A 21118-nucleotide genomic window follows, 5' to 3' on the forward strand; every position below is an offset into this window, starting at 1 on the left:
ATCCCCAAAACTCCCAATAAACAGAAGTCCAGAGTCAGATGGTTCAGAGGCAATTTCTAACATATATGTAAAGAAGAATTAAAACCTATTCTTCTCAAACCATTCCAAAAAGTAGAAAAGGACAGAAAACTTCCACATTCATTCTGTGAACCAGCATTAACCTGAACCAAAACCAGATAAAGACTAATAAAAAGGAGAAGTATAAGCCAATATCCCTGATGAACATGGATGCAAACATTCTTAATAAAATACCAGTAATACACATCCAACAGTATATTGATAAAATCATTCACCATGATCAAATGGGATTTATTACTCAGTGATAAGGGTCGTACAATATTTATAAATCAATCAATGTGATACACCTCATAAGGGAAAGGATAAGAAATATATGAACCTTTCAATAGATGCAGAAAAAGCATTTGACAGCATCCATTCTTGATAAAAACCCTCAACTGAGTAGGTTTAGAGGAAACATACTTCAATATCATAAAGGCCTAATATGAAAAACCCACAGCTAACAGCATATTTAATGGGGAATTACACTCAGCAACAAGGTGGGAATTTCCACTCTCACCACTGTTATTTAACATAATACTGGAAGTCTTAATCACAAATCAGATAACAAAAAGATATAAAAGGCATCCAAATGAGTAAGGAAAGTCAAGCTTTCACTATTTACAGATAACATGATATTCTATATAGAAATCCCAGTAGACTACCAAAACACTGTTAGAACTGATAAAGAAATTCAGTTAAGTTGCAAGATCCAAAATCAATGTACAGAAATCTGTTCCATTTCTATACACCAATAATGAAGCAGCAGAAAGAAGAAATTAAGAAATCAGTTCCATTTTCAATTGCATCAGAAATAATGTACCTAGGAATAATCCTAACTAAGTAGATGAAAGACCTTTACTCTGTAAACTATAAAACACTGGATGAAAAATATTGAAGCTGACACAAAGAAATGGAAGGTCATCACATGCTCATGGATTGAAACAAACACTGTTAAAATGTCTATATTACCCAAAGCAATGTACACATTTCATACAGTACCTATCAAAATACCAACAGCCTTTTTCACAGAACTACAACAAGCCATAATCATCAAGACAGTATGGTACCTGCACAAAAATAGACACATAGATCAATGGAACAGAATAGATAACCCAGGAGCCCACAGCTATATGGTGAATTAATTTTTGACAAAACGGAAGACTATCCAATGGAAAAAAAACAGTAACTCCAACAAATTGGGTTGGAAAAACTGGAAAGCAACATACAAAAGAATGCAAATAGGCTTCATTCTTACACCAAAAAAAAAAAAAACTGGATTAAAGATCTAAATGCAAGGCCTGAAGCCATAAAAATCCTAGAGTATTACCTAGGCATTAACCTCTTTGACACTGGTTGTAGCAACTTAGTAGATATGTCTCCTGAGGCAAATGAAACCAAAGCAAAAATAATCTTTTGGGACTTCATCAATATGAAAAGCTAGTGGATATGGAAGGAAACAATGAACAAAAATAAAAGTCAGCCAATGGAATGGGAGAAGATATATTCAAATGATATATCTATTAATGGTTTGGTATCCAAACTATATTAAGAAGTTATAAAACTCAAACCCTAGGGGCACCTGGGTGGTTTGGTTTTGTACAACACTTGGTTTCGGCTTAGGTCATGGTCTTAGGGTATTGGATCAAACCCTGCATCAGACTCTGCTCAGTATAGAGTCTGCTTGAGATACTCTCTCCCTCTCCCTCTGCACCTGCCCCCACTCACTCTCGCTCTCAAGAAAACAAAAACAGAACAAGAGAGACCATGAGTGGGGTTGGAAGGGCAGAGGGAGAGGGAGAAGGAGGCTCCCCTCTGAGCACAGAGCCTGATGCTGGCTTGATCCCAGGACCCAGGGATCATGACCTGAGCCGAAAACAGATGCTTAACCAACTGAGCCACCCAGATGCCCCATAAAAACAAACAAAAAACAAACAAAAAAACAAACAAACAAAAAAGACAAACCCCCAACCCTCTGAAGACAATATAGTTAAAAAATGGACAGAAGACATGAATAGGCTTTTTTCCAAAGAAGACATGCAAAAGGCCAACAGACATATGAAAAGATGCTCAGCATCACTGATAATCAGGGAAATACAAAATTAAATAACATTGATATATTACCTCACACTTGACAGAATGACTAAAATCAACAACACAAGAAACAACAGGTGTTGGTGAGGAAGTGAAGAAAGGGGAGCCCTCTTACCCTGCTGGTGGGAATGGAAACTGGTGTAGCAACTCTGGAAAATTGTACAGAGGATCCTCAAAAAGTTAAAAATTGAACTACCCTATGATCTGGCAATTGCAGTACTTGGTATTTACCCAAAGAATACAGAAATACTAATTCAAAGGGATACATACTCATAATGAAATAAAAGTTAAAATGGCTATGTTTTTTAAAAAGGGATAAAAAATTTAAAAAATTAAAAAAGGTATACATGCATTCTAGTTTTTATAATAGTCAAACTATGAAAACAGCCCACGTGTCCATCAAGTGATGAATGGATAAATTAGATGTGTCCATTGACTGATGAATGGAAAAATATGTGCTCATAGATTGATGAATGGATAAAGAACACACACACACACACACACATAAATACACACTGGAATATTAGCCATAAGAAGTATTAAAATATTGCCATTTGCAATGATGTGGATGGAACTTGATATTATCCTAAGTGAAAAATGTCAATCAGAAAATGACAAATACCGTACGACTTCACTCATGTGTGGAATTTAAGGAACAAAACAAAACAGCAAAGGGAACAAAAAAGAGAGGCAAATGTAGAAACAGACTTAACAATTGTGAACAAACTGATGGTTATCAGAGGGGTGGTGGTTATGCAATGGATTAAGTTGTTGATGATTATGGAGTGTACTTGTGATGAGCACAGGGTGTTGTATGGATGTGGTGATCAGTATATTGCACACCTGAAACCAATATAACCTTGAATTTTAACTAACTGGGTTTAAACTAAAACTTTGAAAAATGAAAGCTTTCAAGGAGAAAAAAATGAACCCTTGTGAAACTGCATATACCGGACAAACTCTCAAACAAAAATGGTAATTAAAGGTATAGAAGGGTGTTACCAAATGATAAAAGCATCAGTGCAACATGAGGATATAGTGTTTGTAAATATTTAAACACCAAAATATACAAAGCAAAGATTAACAGAGTTTAAGGGAGAATTTGAAAGCAATAAAATAATAGTAGGGGATTTTAATATCCAACTGACATCACTGGATAGATTTTCCAGGCAAAAAAAACAATAAGTAAAGATTGGCCTTAAAGGACACATTAGACCAGATGGACTTAATAGATACATTAAAAAAATGCTCCATCTAAAAGTACAGAATACCCCTGAAACATTGTCTAGGATGGATCATATTGAGGCCACAAAAGAAGTCTCAGTAATTCAAAAAGGTTGAAGCCATATCAACTATCTTTTCTGATCACAGTGCTATAAAAATACAAATCAATCATACAAGGACAACTGGTAGGAAATCACAGATATGTGGAGATGAAACAAGATGCTACTGAATATTCACTGGATTGATTCAGAGATCAAAAGAGAAAACAAAGTACCTGGAGACAAATAAAAATGGCAATATGACAGTCCAAAACAGGTATAATACAACACAAGCAGTTTTAAGAGTTAAATTTAACAGCAATACAGGCGCATATATATATATATATATATATATGTGTGTGTGTGTAAAGTTAAATTATTTTTGATTTCTCTTTTGAAATATATATATATATTTCAAATATATATATGTGTAGAGTAAGTATATATATATAGAGAGAGAGAGTAGTATATATATATAAAGTATATATATATAGAGAGAGAGTAGTGTATAAATATATATATATATACATATTTCAAAAGAGAAATAAAAAATAATCTTATTCTACACATAAAAGATCTAAAGAAAAAGAAAAAGACCAAAGTTACTAATGGAAGGAAATAAAGATCAAAGGAGAAATAAATGAAATAGAGACTAAATGACAGTAGAAAAGATCAATGAAAATAAGAGCTAGTTCTTTGAAATAATAAAGGTGACAGATATTTAGCTATATTCATCAAGAAAAAAATGAGTGGACGCAAATGTATAATCAGAAACAAAAGTGGAGTTCCAGTTGATACCATAAAACCACAAGGGGTCATAAAAGAGTATATAAGCCGGGGCGCCTGGGTGGTTCAGTGGGTTAAGCCTCTGCTTTCGGCTCAGGTCATGATCTCAGGGTCCTGGGATCAAGCCCCATATCGGGATCTCTGCACAGCGGAGAGCCTGCTTCCCCCTCTCTCTCTGCCTGCCTCTCTGCCTACTTGTGATCTTTCTCTCTGTCAAATAAATAAATAAAATCTTTAAAAAAAAAAGCATATAAGCCATTATATGCCTACAATGGGATAACCTAGAAAAATTCTTTTTTTAAATTTTTATTTTAATGTGATTAATTCACATATTTGTGTTATTGGTTTTAGAAATAGAAGCCTGTGATTTATCAGTGTTATATAATACGGAGTGCCCATTAAATCACATGCCCTCCTTAGAGTCCATCACCCAGTTACCCTATCCCTCCACCCTGTCACCTCCAGCAACCCTCTGTTTCTAGTGATTGAGTCTCTTAGGGTTTCTCTCCCTCTCTGGTTTTATCTTATTTTTTCCTCTCTTCCCCTATGATCCTCTTTTTTTTTTTCTTAAATTCCACATATCAGTGAGATCATATGATAATCATCTTTCTCTGATTGACTTATTTTGCTTAGCATAATACCTTCTTGTTCCATCCATGTCCTTGCAAATGGGAAGATTTCATTTTTTTTGTGGCTGAGCAACATTCCACTGTATATGTTTATATATATACCGCATCTTCTCTATCCATTCATCTGTCAGTGGGCATCTGGGCTCTTTCCATAGTTTGGCTATTATGGACATGGCAGCTATAAACATTGGCAGGCAGCTGCCCCATCGTTTCACTCCGTTTCTATCATTGTGGTAAATACCCAGTGGTACAGTTGCTGGGTTGTACAGTAGCTCTATTTTCAACATTTTGAGGAACCTCCATACTGTTTTCCAGCATAGCTGTACCAGCTTGCATTCCCACCAACAGTGTAGGAGAGTTCCCCTTTCTCCACATCCTGGCCAACACCTGTCATTTCCTGACTTGTTAATTTTAGTCATTCTGACCTGTGTGAGTTGGTATCTTATTGTGGTTTTGATTTGTATTTCCCTGATGCTGAGTGATGGTTTTTCTAGCAATTTTGTGGTAGAGTTTTTTTGGGGTTTTCACATAAAGTATCATGTCATCTGCAGAATGAGAGTTTGATTTTTTTCTTTGCCAATTTTGATGCCTTTTTCTTCTTTTTGTCTGATTGCTGAGGCTAGGAATTCTAGTACTATGATGAATAGCAGCAGTGATAGTGAACACTGCTGCCATGTTCCTGACCTCAGGAAGAAAGCTCCAGTTTTTCCCCATTGAGAATGATATTTGCTGGGTGCTTTTCATGGATAGCTTTTATGATATTGAGGTATGTTCACTCTGTCCCTACATAGTGAAGGGTTGTAATCAGGAAAGGATACTGTACTTCGTAAAATGCTTATTCTGCATCTTTTGAGAGTATCATATGGTTCTTCTTTCTTTTATTTATGCAGTGTATCACATTGCTTGATTTGTAAATGTTGACTCACCCTTTCAGCCCAGGAATAAATCCCATCTGGTCATGGTGAAAATCCTTTTATTGTACTTTTGGATCCTATTAGCTAGTATATTGGTGAGAATTTTTGCATCAGTGTTCATCAGGGATATTCTTCTGTGATTCTCCTTTTTGATGGGGTCTTTGTCTGGTTTTGGGATCAAGATAATGCTGGCCTCATAGAAAGAGTTTGCAAGTTTTCCTTCCATTTTCTGTTTCTTGAAACAGCTTCAGAAGAATAGGCATTTCTTCTTTAATGTTTGGTAGAATTCTCCTGAGAAGCTCTCTGCCACTTGGCTCTTGGTTGTTGGGAGATTTTTGATGACTGCTTCAGTTTCCTTGCTAGTCATGGGTCTGTTCAGTTTTTCTATTTCTTCCTGTTTCAGTTTTGTTCATTTATATGTCTCTAGGAATGCATCTGTTTCTTTCAGATTGCCTAATTTGTTGGCATATACTTGCTTGTATGTACTTAGGATTTCATGCCTCCATTTTTATTGCATCTCATTAATAGCCTTTTTGTTTCTTTGGTATTGGTTGTGATCTCTCCTCTTTGATTCATGATTTTATTAATTTGGGTCCTTTCTCTTTTCTTATTTTTAGGTTTGGCCAGGGGTTTATCAATCTTATTAATTCTTTCAAAGAACCAGCTCCTAATTTTGTTGATCAGTTCTACTGATCTTTTAGTTTCTGTTTCGTTGATTTCCACTCTAATATTATTAGTTGTCTTCTCCTGCTGGATTTAAGCTTTATTTGCTGTTTTTTTCTCCAGCTCCTTTAGGTGTAAAGGGAGGTCGTGCTTTTGAGACCATTCTTTTTCCTTGAGAAAGTCTTGTGTTGCAATATACTCCCTTCTTAGGACCATCTTTGCTACACCCCCTATGTTTTGAACAGTTGTATTTTCATTTTCATTTGTTTTCATGATTTTTAAAAAAATTCTTCTTTAACTTCCTAGTTGACCCATTCATTCTTTAGTAAGATGCTCTTTTGCCTCCGTCTGTTTGAGTTCTTTCCAAATTTCCTCTTTTGATTGAGTTCCAGTTTCAAAGCACTGTGTCCTGAAAATATGTAGGAATGGTCACAATCCTTTTGTACCAGTTGAGACCTGATTTGTGACCCAGTATATGATCTATTCTGGAAAATGTTCCGTGTGCACTTGAGAAGAATGTGTATTCTTACTTTTAGGATGGAATGTTCTGAATCTATCCGTGAATTCCATCTGGTCCTGTGTGTTAAAGAAAGCCCTTATCTCCTTGTTTACCTTCTGCTTGGACAAACTGTCCATTGCAATGAGGGAGGTGTTAAAATCCCCTACTATTATTTTATTATTATTGATGTGGTTTCTTGGTTTTGTTATTAATTGGCTTATGTCATTGGCTGCTCCCATGTTAGGGACATAAATATGTATAGTTTTTGATCTTCTTGTTAGGTAAACCCTTGAATTATGATATAGTCTCCTTCCTTATCTCTTATTACAGTCTTTGTTTTAAAATCTAATTTGTCTGGTATAAAGATGGCCACCCCAGCTTTCTTTGATGTCCATTCACTTGATAAATTGTATCCACCCCTGTCACTTTAAATCTGGAGGTGTCTTTGGGTTTAAAATTAATCTCTTACAGATAGCATATTGATGAGTCTTGATTTTGTATCCAATCTGAATCCCTGTGTCTTTGAATGGGACATTTTAGCCCATTTACATTCAGAGTAACTATTGAAGGATGTGAATTGAGTAAAATTGTATTATCTGTATAGTGACTCTTACTAATAATATATATATGTGTATATATATATTAATATATATATAGTTGATGACTGCTATATATATAATATATATTAATATATTAATATATATTAATATATATATACACATATATATGTGTATATATATATATATATATATATATATATATATATATCTGTATTAGTTTTGGGCTCTCTCTTTGTTTAGAGGATCCCTTGTAATATTTCCTGTAGGGCTGGTTTGGTGATCACAAATTTTTAGTTTCTTTTTGTCCTGGAAGCCTTTTTATCAGTCCTTTTATTTTGAGTGACATCCTAGCTGGAAAACATATTCTTGGCTGCATATTTTTCTCATTTAGCAACCTGAAGTTATCATGCCAGTCAGTCCCTTTTGGTCTGCTAGGTCTCTGTGGATAGGTCTACTGGTAGTGTAGTGTTTCTACCGTTGTATGTTACATAGAGATCTCTTGTCCCTGGCTGCTTTTAAGATTTTCCCTTTGTCTCTGAGATTTTTAAGTTTCACTATTATATGTCGGTGTTTTGACCTGTTTTCCCTTTTTCTTTTCTTTTTTTTTTAAAGATTCCATTTTTTTAAATTTAATTTCTTTTAAGTGTAACAAAATTCATTATTTATGCACCATACCCAGTACTCCATTCAATATGTGCCCTCTATAGTAGCCACCACCTGGCTCCCCCAGCCTCCCACCCCCCGCCCCTTCATAACCTCCAGATTGTTTTTTCAGAGTCCATAGTCTCTCATGGTTCATCTCCCCCTCCAATTTCCCTCAACTCCCTTCTCATCTCCATTTCCCCATGTCCTCCGTGTTATTTATTGTGCTCCACAAATAAGTGAAACCCTATGATAATTGACTCTCTCTGCTTGACTTATTTCACTCAGCATAATCTCTTCCAGTTTCATCCATGTTGATACAAAAGTTGGGTATTTAATTTTAATAGATCAAATTATTGATTTTCTGTGTCTACTGGACTTTAGATGCCTTTTTCCTTCCCCAGATTAGAGAAGTTCTCCACTATTATTTCCTCCAGTATACCTTCTCCCCAGCCCCCATTTCCTCTTCTGGGATCCCAATTTTTCTAATATTTTTTTCACCTTATTGTATCACTTATATCTCAAATTCTCCTCTCCTGATCCAGTAGTTGTATATCTCTTTCTCTCAGCATCTTTATTCTCCATCATTTTGTCTTCTATATCACTAATTCTCTCTTCTGCCTCATTTATTCTAGCAGTTAGAGCCTCCATTTGCTATTGCATCTCACTAATAGCCTTTTTGTTTTTGACTTGGTTATATTTTAGTTCTTTTATTTTTCCAGATAGGGATTTTCTAGTGTCTCTTATGCTTTTTTCAAGCCCAGATACTATCTTTATAATAATTTTTTCTGAACTCTAGATCTTACATCTTATTTCCATCCCAATCAGGTCCCTGGCAGTCAGTACTGCCTCTTATTCTCTTTTTTTGACGTGAGTTTTTTTTCATTTTGTCATTCTGTCTAGAGGAGAATAGCTGAATGAGAGAACAAAATACTAAAATGGCAACAACAACCCCAGAGAATTATATACTAAACAAATCAGAAGAAATCTGAAACCAAGAGTTAAAGAAAAGGGAAAAAGGAAGAAAAAAGAGAATATAATCAGACAGGTGAGCAGAATAGAGCAATACACTGGGTTCTTTTGTGTATTTTGGTCTGTTTTTTAGAAAACTAGATCCCAACATTATCAATAAGGAAAAAAAATATATATGTACAAAAATAAAATTAAATCAATGAAAAGATAGAATGTAACTGTAAATATGGAAATCATATATAAGAATACAACAAAAGAGGAAAATAAAATAACTGCAGAAAAAATAATGGAAGTGAGATAAACAGGTGAATAGCACAAAGCAGTACACTATCCCATGAGTTTATTTTGGTCAGTTTGTTAGAAGAAATTATGTCTCAAAATTTTAAGGAAAGAAAACCATGTATATACAAAAATAAAATTAAATAAATTGAGAAGAGAGAATATACAAATCTAAAATACCTTGAAGGGCTAGAATATGACTGTAAACATGAAAATTATAAAAGACTTTAACAAAATAAAAAAAGAAAACAGAAAAAGATGAAATAAAAAACAAAAACAAAGCAAAACCAAACCAAACCTAAAAGAGAAAATGATCCAACAGGTGATTGGAACAGAGCCTTACACTATATTTGTGGTGGGGGTGGGGGTATAGCTCAGTGGTAGAGCATCTGACTGCACTAGATTTTGGGTGTATTTTGTTCTGTTAGAAGAAACTGTTTCCTGAAATTATAAATCAAGAAAAACTTATGTATACACACAAATAAGATTAAATACAATGAAGGGATAGGATATAATTGTAAAAATGAACATTTAAAAACATTTTAAAAACGAATTGATAAAATAAGAAATTTTGTTGAAAATCAAAAGAAAAACAATTAAAAAATGCTAAGGTTGAAAATCTAAGGAATCATGTGAAAAAGGCCATGAGTTCTATGTGCTGTATTCCCCTAGAACTGGAATTTTGTTTTGCAGTTCTCCTTGATTGGTAAACTTGGTCTTGGCTGGATGTTCTTCCTGATCTTCTGGGAGAGGGGCCTGTAGCATTAATTCTCAAGTGTATTTGCTCTAGGCAGAATTGTACAGCCCTTGCCAGGGGGCCAGGCTTTTTTCCCCTAAAGCTTTCCCCACAATCTCAGACGATAAGAATGAAAATGGCCGCCTCCCAATCTCTATCCTCAGAATCTATCACTTGGGGCTGCACTCCTCAATGTGCCCTCGGAAAAACAGTGAATCACTCCTATCTCCCTGGTCTCTGTCTACACGTCCTGTTCACACAGCCTGTGATTGAGTGTTTCTGTCTCAGGCAGGCCACCCCTTTTAGAGTCTCTGAACCCTGCAGATTTCTCCTGGGTGCTCCTATGCTGCTTCTCTTGGGGGAGGGAGGGTATCTCACAGGTTCTGCTGCTTACTGGGCACCTTCTTAGAGAGCAGTCACCTGAATGCTGCATTTCACAGTTTATGGCTATCCTGAGCTGAGAGCCCACTTATGTGCCCATTCTTTGCAGCTGGGTTTTTCACTCTGATGCCTGGGAGCTCTGCCACACTCAGGCACCCCTGGTCTCCCTGTGACCTTGAGTATCCTGAGACCACACTGTCCTATCTGGGGATCCACCCTGACCTCATCCCTCACTGGAGCAGACTTCTAAAAGTTCTGATTTTGTGTTCTGCTGCTATATTACTTGGGAGCAGCTGGATGACAGAGGCTCCTTACCCCCATGTCTGTCTTCCTATTTAACACCTCAGATTCACTTCTCCACATCTTTTACCTTGCAGAAAGTGGTTGTTTTCTATTCATATAGTTGCAGCAATTTTATTCTTTGGTCCCTGGTTGAGTTCACAGGCATTCAGAATGATTTGATACCTATTTAGCTGAATTCCTGGGACCAGATGAAATTTTGTCTCCTACTCCTATGCCATCTTGGACTCAGATATGGATAAGTTCTCAAAACATACAGTTTCCTAAGAATGAATGATAAAGAAATAAAAAATCTGTATTGATTGATTCCTAGAAAGGAGACCAAATCAGTAATCAAAATCCATCTAACATAAAAAAGTCCATAAACAGATGGCTTCACTGACTAGTGCTAACCATTGAAAGATTTAATTACTGTCCCCAGACTCTTCCTAAAAATTAAGGGGATGCTTCCAAACTCATTTTATAAGGTCAATTTCTGATAACAAAAAAAGCAGACAAGGACACTGAAAATGAGGAAATTGCAAGCCAATATCCCTGATGTATAGAGATGCAAAAATCTTCAAAAAAAAATTAGTGAACTGAATTCAACAATGCATTCAAAGGATCATATACTATAATTAGGTGGGGATTCCTACAAGCAAGAATGATTCAACATCTGCAAATCAATCAACCTGATACACCACATTGCAAAATTAAGGATAAAAATCATATCATCATTTCAATAGTTGTAGCAAAAGTATTTGACAATATTCCACATTTGTTTATGATAAAATATCAATTGTGACAGAAGGAACTGAATATAATAAAGGTCATATATGAAAGATCCACAGCTAACATCATACTCAATGTCGAAAAGGTGAACTCTTTTCTCTAAGATCAGGAACAAGACAAGGATGTCCATTTTGCCACTTTATTCAACATAGTATTGGAATTCCTAGCAACAGTAATTAGCCATCTAAAAGAGATAATAGGCATCCAGGTTGGAAAGGAAGAAGTAAAACTATTTGCAAGTAACATAGTTCTATATATAGAAAACCCTAAAGGTTCCACTAAAAAATTATTAGAACTCATAAATGTATTTAGTAAAGTTGCAGGATAGAAAATCTATATGCAGAAATCTTTTGTGTTTCTATACACTGAGAATAGACTATAAGAAAAATATATATATACTAAGAAAACAGTCCCATTTACAATTGCTAGAAGCAATTTCAAATTTCAATTTCAAATTCTTTAGAAAAGAATGACATACCTAGGAATAAATTTAACCAAGGAAACGTAGATCTACACACTGAAAGCCAGAACTGATGAAAGAAATTGAAGAAGACAAATAAATGGAAAGATACTCCATGCTCATGAACTGGAAGAATTAATATCATGTTCAGGCTGGCTGCCCAAAGTTATGTAGAGGTTACATGCAATCCCCATCAAAATCAAAATCCCAGTGGCAATTTTTAGAACTGGAACAGATACTTAGAACTGGAACAGATATAGAATTTGTAGAAATCACAGAAGATCACAAGTAGCCAAAACAAACTTAAGAAAGGAGAACAAAACTGGAGGCATCACACTTTCTGATTTTTAACTGTACTACAAAATTCTAGTCATCAAAACAGGAATGTATTGGCTGTAAAACAGACAAATAGATCAATGGAAGAAAATAAACAACCCAGAAATAAACCTGCACATACATGGTCAATAAGTTTACAGTGAAGGAGCAAAGAATATACAATGGAGAAATGGTAGTTTCTTCAGTAAGTAGTGTTGGAATAATTGGATAGCCATATGCAAAAGAATGAAACTCTGATGAAAGAAATTGAAGAAGACAAATAAATGGAAAGATACTCCATGCTCATGAACTGGAAGAATTAATATTTTACACAATACACCAAAATTAACTCAAAAGTAAGACCTACGTGTAATCAAAATTCCTAGAAGAAAAGGTATGCAGTTGTCACTTTGTAATCCTCTCAGGAGCTTATTGAGTGTAATCTGAAACTGGCCCCTATACTCAGAGGACAAGGAGGTAGGACACTCCAGGTTGGTAAGTGATATTTTTAATAAGTAAAAGGAACTTACATGTAAGGCATGTCTTGGGTGGCAGCAAAGCAAATGGATCCCCATGACCACCCACCAAATCTTAAAAGTTTAGCAAGAGACCATAACTGGGTCCAGTTACGTATACTGTGCAGGTATTCTCAGCACCACATCATTATCTCAAGGCTTTGTCCTTGGAGCAACCTCTGGAAGCAGTAAAGGCAAGAGGAACCCACATTCCAAGGGAGGAGGTAGCAAGCCTTTGATAGCCTGGGGTCCAGCTCGCAGGTCAACTGGTCGTCACATCTTTTCAATGAGCTTCCCCAATATTCCACCCCTCATGACCAGCTTTTATAAACTCATGTGCTCCCTTGTGAAATGAGCCAGACAGAGAGAGAGAGAGAGAGGAAGGGAAGCAGGCTCCCTGCCAAGCAGAGAGCCCAATGTGGGGCTTAATCCCAGGACCCTGGGATCATGACGTGAGCTGAAGCAGAGGCTTTAACCCATTGAGCCATGCAGGCGCCCCACAGCAAGAGGTTTTATTGTCTTGGAGTGGCTCCTTTGGTGACTGTTTTGCTGCATTGGAGTCTAATGCTATAGCAACAATACAGGTGCATGTAAGGAAACACAGATTAAATAAGACAGTGATTACAAAATCGATGACAGTTCTTTTATAAGAACCCTTGATCTGAGCTATTGATTTATTAAGTCTCCTAAGCTGAGGATTGGATTACTTAGGGCATTCACTTGTATGTCATGTGATTTAATAAAGATGACACATTAGCAGATTCATTGGGATGAACACACATTGTGTTTGGTTAATGGCACAGGTACCTCCTTATGAGTCAGTAAGAATGTCTAAGGCCATTTTATTTTGGAGTACAGCTTTATAAGTAATAAGTAAGTACAGCTTACCAGAGACATTTCAGTATTCATTAAGGACAGGCTTTATTGCTATCATTCAGTGCTTGCTGAGTGAATCTATTAAGGGCTTCACGTTTGCTATTAATGTCTTCTAAATCTAAGCCAATGGAGGGGACAGAGACCATGGCAAAATGGTCTTACCAGTGGAAAAACCAAACATTTCCCCTGACTTGAGGAAAGGGAGGTTAGCACCTTTAGAAACTTGACCTGGTTGTACATACCATACATGTTGTCCACGGGAAGCAGCACTGTCAGGTGTGAAGACATGAACTGGGGACAGGATATGCCATTACCAGGACCCCCATTTTCTCTATTCTTTCCGTGGTACATGCTTCTTTTCAGATATAGTGCGTTTTAACAGTTCCAGCGTGCAGCAGGACAGGAAGATCTTAGTGGAGATTGAGTGGTTCTTCACCTAAGGGTGTGAAGAAACTCACCTGTCTCAGTGTGGTATTGCATTGTAAATTTTAGTAGGTAATTCCTTTTTCAAGAATGAGGGATGTGATTTCCACAACATAGTGTTTTGATCCACTGTGAGATTTTGGGCTTTGGTTGTTTCCAGAAACTTCTATGTCTTTACAGTATTGGGTCTCTGAGCAGGGATCCCTTGTCTGGCATATGAGGCAATAGGCCCTATTGTTTGGTCATTTAAATATATTAAAACCTCAGACAGTACTTTTTGTCCAGTTGGCTGAGGTAACTTTGCCAAAGTATTTGCAAAGTATTTAATGGGCTGTTTTAATACCCATTTTCCTTTCTACCAATCCTGCTGCTTGTGGTTGTAGGGGAGATGGAACCTTTGTTTAATGTCACATTTTATTATTCATTCTTGCACATCCTGGCCTTTCAAATTTGACCTCTGATAATTATGTGTTTGATGGGGTTTTTACATACATGGTACTCAGTTCCTTAATCCCCTAATGATGACAGCCTGGTTTGTAGGGTGGCAGGGAAAAGTGTGGGTTGGGTTAGACCAGATGCAATATCTGCATAAACCAAGGCATATTTAGAACCCTCACTTAGAGGAGGCCAATATAATCAATTTGCCAATTTCTCACAGGTTAGGAACTCCAGTGGATGGCCTGATTCTTTCGGCAGTTGCCTTTGGTGTTATTTAGGACACACAGCATGCTGTTATTACTTTAATCAAGTCAGTGTACTATGAGGGCGGCCTGGCATCTTTAGCAATATGCCATCCTACTTGGGCATTGTGGGAGCCACTCTTTATATGCACCCAATTTGCCTAAACTACTGACGGGTCAGTAGCTAGGGCTCATTCCCAAGCTAGGGCACCGACTTCCTGATTGCTAGAGGGGTGTCAGTGTCTTAAGAACTGGGACATGAAGAACATTGAGAATCACTTCAGGCTCTTGAAGATGGACCCGAATGTCATATTATATATATATCTTGACCCCACAGAGACTTTCTAATGATGAGCTTTCCATTGTTCAAGCCATAAATTTAATCCCTCAAAACAGTCTAATTATCAGTACAAAGGGTTAATGGCAATAGCTCCTGAGTGATCAGTAGCCAGACCACCATAAGCTCAGTATACTAGTGGCTATACTGGCTGCTGTGTGAGAAGTTTTACCTGGAGGAGCACTGTGTACATTGCTAGGCACTGTTGCTCTTTGGGGGTATATTGAGGTTTTGCCCCCTTCCAGAGCTGGAACCAAAATTCCAGAGGCATTCTCCCCTTTTGTTATCTCTGCCATAGTGTCTGACCCATATCTTTTGGAGTCATAGACACATCAAATTAAAAAGTAGCAATACTTAGGAGATGGCCAGAGCTTTAATCTGTTTTATTAATATTTTTGCCTTCTCAAAGGCAACATGCTGCTATTGCCCCCAGTCTTATATGTGTCCTTTTTTTACCAGGCAGCATAAGGAATGGGAGCACTGTGCCAGGTAGACCTTAAAAGTCTTCCCAAACCCCAAAATCCCTATAAAGGACTGCACCTCTTTCCCATTCTTAGAAGTTGGATAGCCTTGTACCTTTTCAGTTACAGCTTTATGACTCTTAGCCTACCAGATCATACCTTAAAACTTCTAGCAGTGTGTAGGCATTGAATTTTCTTTGGGTTCATTGCCCATCTTCTTCCTCACAGATGTTCCTGAGCAAAGCCTGCAGGTGTCCTGCAGCAGAGGTAAAATCTTTACATGTTAACATTGTATTATCAGTGTATTGGGCCCATTTTGCTGATGTGGGGAAGGAGAATAGGGATAGGTCCCCAGCTACCATTGTATGACATATCGTGGCACTTGTACACATAATTTTAGGGGAGCACTTGTAAAGTTCATTATTATCTCTCCAACATGAAAGCAATTTAATCTTAGTTATCAGAAACCTATTAAATTCTTTTCCATGAGTGTTTTTAAAGATGAAGCACTGTTGTAGGGACACTTTTTGCAAAGCATCAGAGCAAAACAGTAACTGCAAATGACAGAAGCCTAAAAATGGTCATTTGATTTGATGAGGGTTCATTATTATGCAATGAACAAGAGAACTATAGCTCTATTATTAAAAGCCCCTCCCTTTTTTTTTCTGGCAATGTTTTTGTTATCTCCAGAAGTATTTATATTTCAAAGACATGATAAGATTTATAAACTTAAGGGGACAGAGAAAGATGTAAGTTTTCTCCTAGGAGTTTTGGGGTAATTGCTATTTAAAAGTAGGGGTCAGAGGGCACCTGGGTGGCTCAGTTGGTTAAGCAACTGCCTTCAGCTCAGGTCATGATCCTGGAGTCCTGGGATGGAGTCCTACATCAGGCTCCCAGCTCCAAGGGGAGTCTGCTTCTCCCTCTGACCATCTTCCCTCTCATGTTCTCTCTCACTGTCTCTCTCTCAAAGAAATAAATAAAATCTTTAAAAAAAAAAAGTAGGGGTTAGAAGGTATGGGGCATTTTGTCTGTTTCCTCATCAATTACCATAGCATCCTAGTCAGGCTTTCTTCTAAGTTCTCATATCTTAATACATTGTACCCTCTTTGCTTTGTAAAACAGGACACTAAGGTCTCCAATTTATTGCTTTCCTCTCCCATCTTGTCTGCCACCCCCAGAGCTAGCAGAGTAGTGGACAGTCACATATCCTTTTTTTTTTCCATTTTATTTCTTTTCAGTGTTCCAGGATTCATTGTTTATGCACCACACCCAGTGCTCCATGCCCTCTGTAATACCCGCCACCAGGCTCACCAAACCCCCCAACCCCCTCCCCTCCAAAACCCTGTTTGTTTCTCAGCGTCCACAGTCTCTCATGGTTTGTCTCCCCCTCCAAATTCCCCCAACTCACTTTTCTTTTTTTTGTTGTTTTAAAGATTTTATTTATTTATTTGACAGAGGGAGAGAGATCACAAGTAGGCAGAGAGGCAGACAGAGAGAGAGAGGAGGAAGCAGGCCCCCTGCTGAGCAGAGAGCCCAATGTGGGGCTCAATCCCAGGACCCTGAGATCATGACCTGAGCCAAAGGCAGAGACTTTAACCCACTGAGCCACTCAGGTGCCCCTCACTTCTCCTTTTCTAAACTCAGTTCTTCTTTCTTCAGCCTCTAGTTGGGCATCACTGGCCAGCTGAACTACCCACAGCAGAAGCCCACTATAGCAACCATGTTTCCCTTCTCTGTCCCAGTGTGATATGTGCATTTCCTCCAAGTTTACCTTAGATTGGCTGGCATTTTCTGGGTGTCCACATATTCATGTAGTAGTCCATAGGCATCGAAAATACAGGCCACATTTCCTTACAAAGAATTTGATGGCTAATTTGGGGTTTTTCCTGTGGATGCCTCATTCCCAAAGCCTATTTCTTTGGTCTCTGTGCTGGCTTGCCAATTGTCTTTATAGCCCTCTTGGGAGCTTCTTAGCTATAATCTGAAACTGACCCCTATACTCAGAGGACAAAGAAAGACCAAAGAAAGAGGTAGTCCACTCTGGGTTGGTAGGTGGTAGTTTTAATTAGCAAAGGGAATTTAAATATGAAGTTTGTTTTGGGTGGCAGCAGGATGAATGGATCTTTGTGCCTGCCCACCAAACCTTTCTTTTTTTTAATTTTATTTATTAGTTACTTGAGAGAGAGACAGACAGAGATAGAGCGAGCATGAGCAGGGAGGAGAGGGAGAAGCAGGCTTCCCGCCAAGCAGGGAGCCTTATGCGGGACTCGATTCCAGGACCAGGATCATGACCCAAGCAGATGGCAGCTGCTTAACTGACTGAGCCATCCAGGTGCCCCCAACCTACCCACCAAATCTTAAAAGTTTATAAAGAAGCCTTAACTGGGTTCAGTCAAGTATACTGTGCAGGTGTTCTCAATATCACATCATCGTCTCAAGGCTGTGTCCTTAGAGCAGCCTCTGGGAGCAGGAAAGGCAAGTGGAACGTATATCCTAGGATAGGGAAGAGGGTAAGGAGCTTTTAATTGCCTGGGGTCCAGCTCACAGGTAACCTGGTGGTCATATCTTTTTCATGACCCTCTCCAGCACTGGTAAGGTCCTTGACGTTGGTCTTAGTGATTTTTAAAAAATTCTGGCTCTAAGTGCAAGGGATACAAAAGCAAAAATGAACAAATGGGGCTACTTCTTAGTAAAAAGCTAGTGCACAGTGAAGGAAAACATCAATAAAACAAAAAGGCAACCTAGTAAATGGGAAACAATATTTGCAAATAATTTATCTATTAAGGGGTTAATATCCAAAATATATAAAGGACTCATATAACTCAACAACAAAAAACAACCCAATTATAAAATGGGCAGAGTAACTAAATAGACTTTTTTTTTTCTAAAGAAGATATAATGATGGCTAATAGGCACATGAAAACATGTTCCATATCACTAATTATCAGTGAAATGAAAACCACAATGTGCGGGGCGCCTGGATGGCTCAGTGGGTTGAGCCTCTGCCTTTGGCTCAGGTCATGATCTCAGGATCCTGGGATCAAGCCCCGCATCGGGCTCTCTGCTCAGCGGGGAGCCTACTTCCCCTCCTTGCCTCTCTGCCTACTTGTGATCTCTCTCTCTCTCTCTCTGTGTCAAATAAATACATAAAATCTTTTAAAAAAAACACAATGTGATGTCATCTCATACCTATTAGAATGGCTATTATCAAAAAGGCAAGAAGTAACAAGTGTTGGAGAATATGTGAAGAAAAAGATACTCTTATATGTTATTGGTGGGAATGTAAATGTAAATTGGTGTAGCCACTATGGAAAGCAGTATGGAGATTTGTCAAGAAATTAAAAATAGAATGACTGTAGGATCCAGATATTCCACTTCTGAGTATTTATTGATGAATACAAAAACATTAATTCAAGTAGATATATGCACCCCTATGTTCATTGCGGCAGTATTTATAGTAGCCAGAATATGGAAACAACCTAAGTGTCCATCCATGGATGAATGGATAAAGATGTGGTACACATACACACACACACTGGAATGCTACTTAGCCACACATAAGGAAATCTTGCCATTTGTGACAATATGGATGGATCTTGAGGGTATTATGCTAAGTGAAAAATCTGATAGAAAAAGGCAAATAACATGATTTTACTATATGTGGCTTCTAAAATAACAAAACAAATGGACAAACCAAACCAAACAAAAAGAAACTCATAGATACACAGATCCATGATTACCAGAGGAGAAAGTGTGTTGGGGGATGGGTGAGAGAGCTTATTTGTATGGTGGTGGATGGTAACTAACAGTGGTCATTACTTTGTAGTATATGAAAATATCAAATTATAATATTTACAGCTGAAACCTATATAATGCTGTAGGCCCATTTTACCTCAAATAATAAAAGACATATTAAGTATATCTTGAGGAAAAAAATAATTTACTAATTTAGCTTGTTGATTTTAGTTTGATTATTTTCAGAATGCCATCACAGACTTCTGAAATCTAATTCTACTTAGTTATCAACAACGGCAGGGAACAGCTTTATGCCTGGGTGACAGCCATTGGTGACTGGCCATTGGTGTCTGGACCTTTTCCTCAAAGCTATTTCTACTTTATTTAGGAAGCTTGGCGCCAGTAATGTTTGTTTTCATATCTCTGTGTACCTTTCATCTCTTTCTCCTCTTCCTTTCCATACCTTTTTCTCTAATTATTCACTGTGGAATATAGGAGTACATGTTTTTCAGCTCACTGTACACCTCATATACCTTATTGTCAAAGCTGTATAGTCAGCAGTTGAAAGCACTCAGCTTTGCAAGTCTTAATTAAGATTACTGTTTTCGGTACTATTGATCTCTCATTTGGGATAGCATTAGTGCACATCAACAAAATACACAGTTTTCCTGAATCATCACTATTAGAAAAAGATACTTTGTGAGTTACAAAATCAGTCATGTTCCTGAAATTTGTAGTAAAAGAGACCTGTTAGAAACCTTGAGCTTTTGGAAACAATCCCCTGGTTTTGTCCTATCCCATAAACATAACTGAACAGTTACTTATAAACCATTACTGAACCAAGCTGAGCTCTCACCTTGCTGTTACTTATTCCTAGATACTAAAATCCTGGAGTATTATTTAAATTGTGAAAGAGAAAAACTTAGGAAATATATAAAGATCTCAATCTGAGACTATCCATTGGGAGAAATCCATTTGTACTAGAGTATGCAAAGGAGGCATCTTTACAATTACCACCCAAGCAGGGTATGTATACAAGTGCAGTCAAGTTTATTGAGAGCTGAGTGAAAAGGTGGTAGTAGAAACAATGGGCAAGAATTGAGTTGGGGGAAAGATAAAGAAAAATTGATTAGTAGAGTTTTGTGCGTTTTTTTGCCAGGGTGCTGCTACGACAAAGTCAGAAAGCCTAAATACTCCCTGTTGAAGTCAGTGGCTATTGTTAGTCACTGAAAATAAGATGTACTTTCAGAACATCTAAAACCAGTTATTGCAATTGGCAGTGAGAATACAGAATTTGTCAAATATATACTATAGTGAAATCATGGAACAGTGTAAATATACCTCTGAACATATGAAGACAGTTTAATTTTTAAAAATGAAAAATAAATATAAAGATATTTAATGTCTGAGCTTTTATTAAAAATTCAAATGCAGTTCAGTAACTGAGTGTTTTGTGAAAATATGTACAACATTTGAGGGTGCATTTTAGCTTTATTACCAAGGAATAAAGAGAAGAAAAGTGCATATTCTGCCTTATACTTTAATCTTTTCATCACTATAATACACATTATATTTGTAAAAGTTACTAGTTTAGTCATTATAAAAGAAGATTCAAAGAGAAGTATCTGAAATATTGTACCTAAAGACAGATGAATCCTTTGTAAAAGAAAGAATCCGTCTGAGAAACAGGAAATGATTGATTTATTTTCTGAAATTAAAAAATAAGTGGGAAAATTAGTTCAACTTCTATTAAGTCTTACTTTAAGGTCAT

General features: G+C 37.2%; 1 protein-coding gene across 6 annotated transcripts in view; it reads left to right on the top strand.

Moving 5' to 3' along the window:
- BRWD3 (bromodomain and WD repeat domain containing 3) overlaps positions 1 to 21118 on the top strand; it is a 220789-nt gene that overhangs the window by 86765 nt on the left and 112906 nt on the right. The window contains exon 2 of one of the 6 annotated variants that reach the window (XM_004780574.3): positions 20225 to 20373. The exons of 4 other annotated variants lie outside the window; for them this stretch is intronic. In XM_004780574.3, the coding sequence (XP_004780631.1) occupies positions 20335 to 20373 (39 nt within the window). In that variant the 5' untranslated portion in view covers positions 20225 to 20334. Of the gene's footprint in view, positions 1 to 15414; positions 15880 to 20224; positions 20374 to 21118 lie in introns of those variants that run through there. One more of the 6 variants, XM_045087076.1, reaches the window with a different exon arrangement.

The sequence above is a fragment of the Mustela putorius genome, unplaced genomic scaffold (genome assembly GCF_011764305.1).
Source record: "Mustela putorius furo isolate JIRA1106 unplaced genomic scaffold, ASM1176430v1.1 tig00001021_pilon_pilon_pilon, whole genome shotgun sequence".
NCBI classification, from domain to species: domain Eukaryota; kingdom Metazoa; phylum Chordata; class Mammalia; order Carnivora; family Mustelidae; genus Mustela; species Mustela putorius.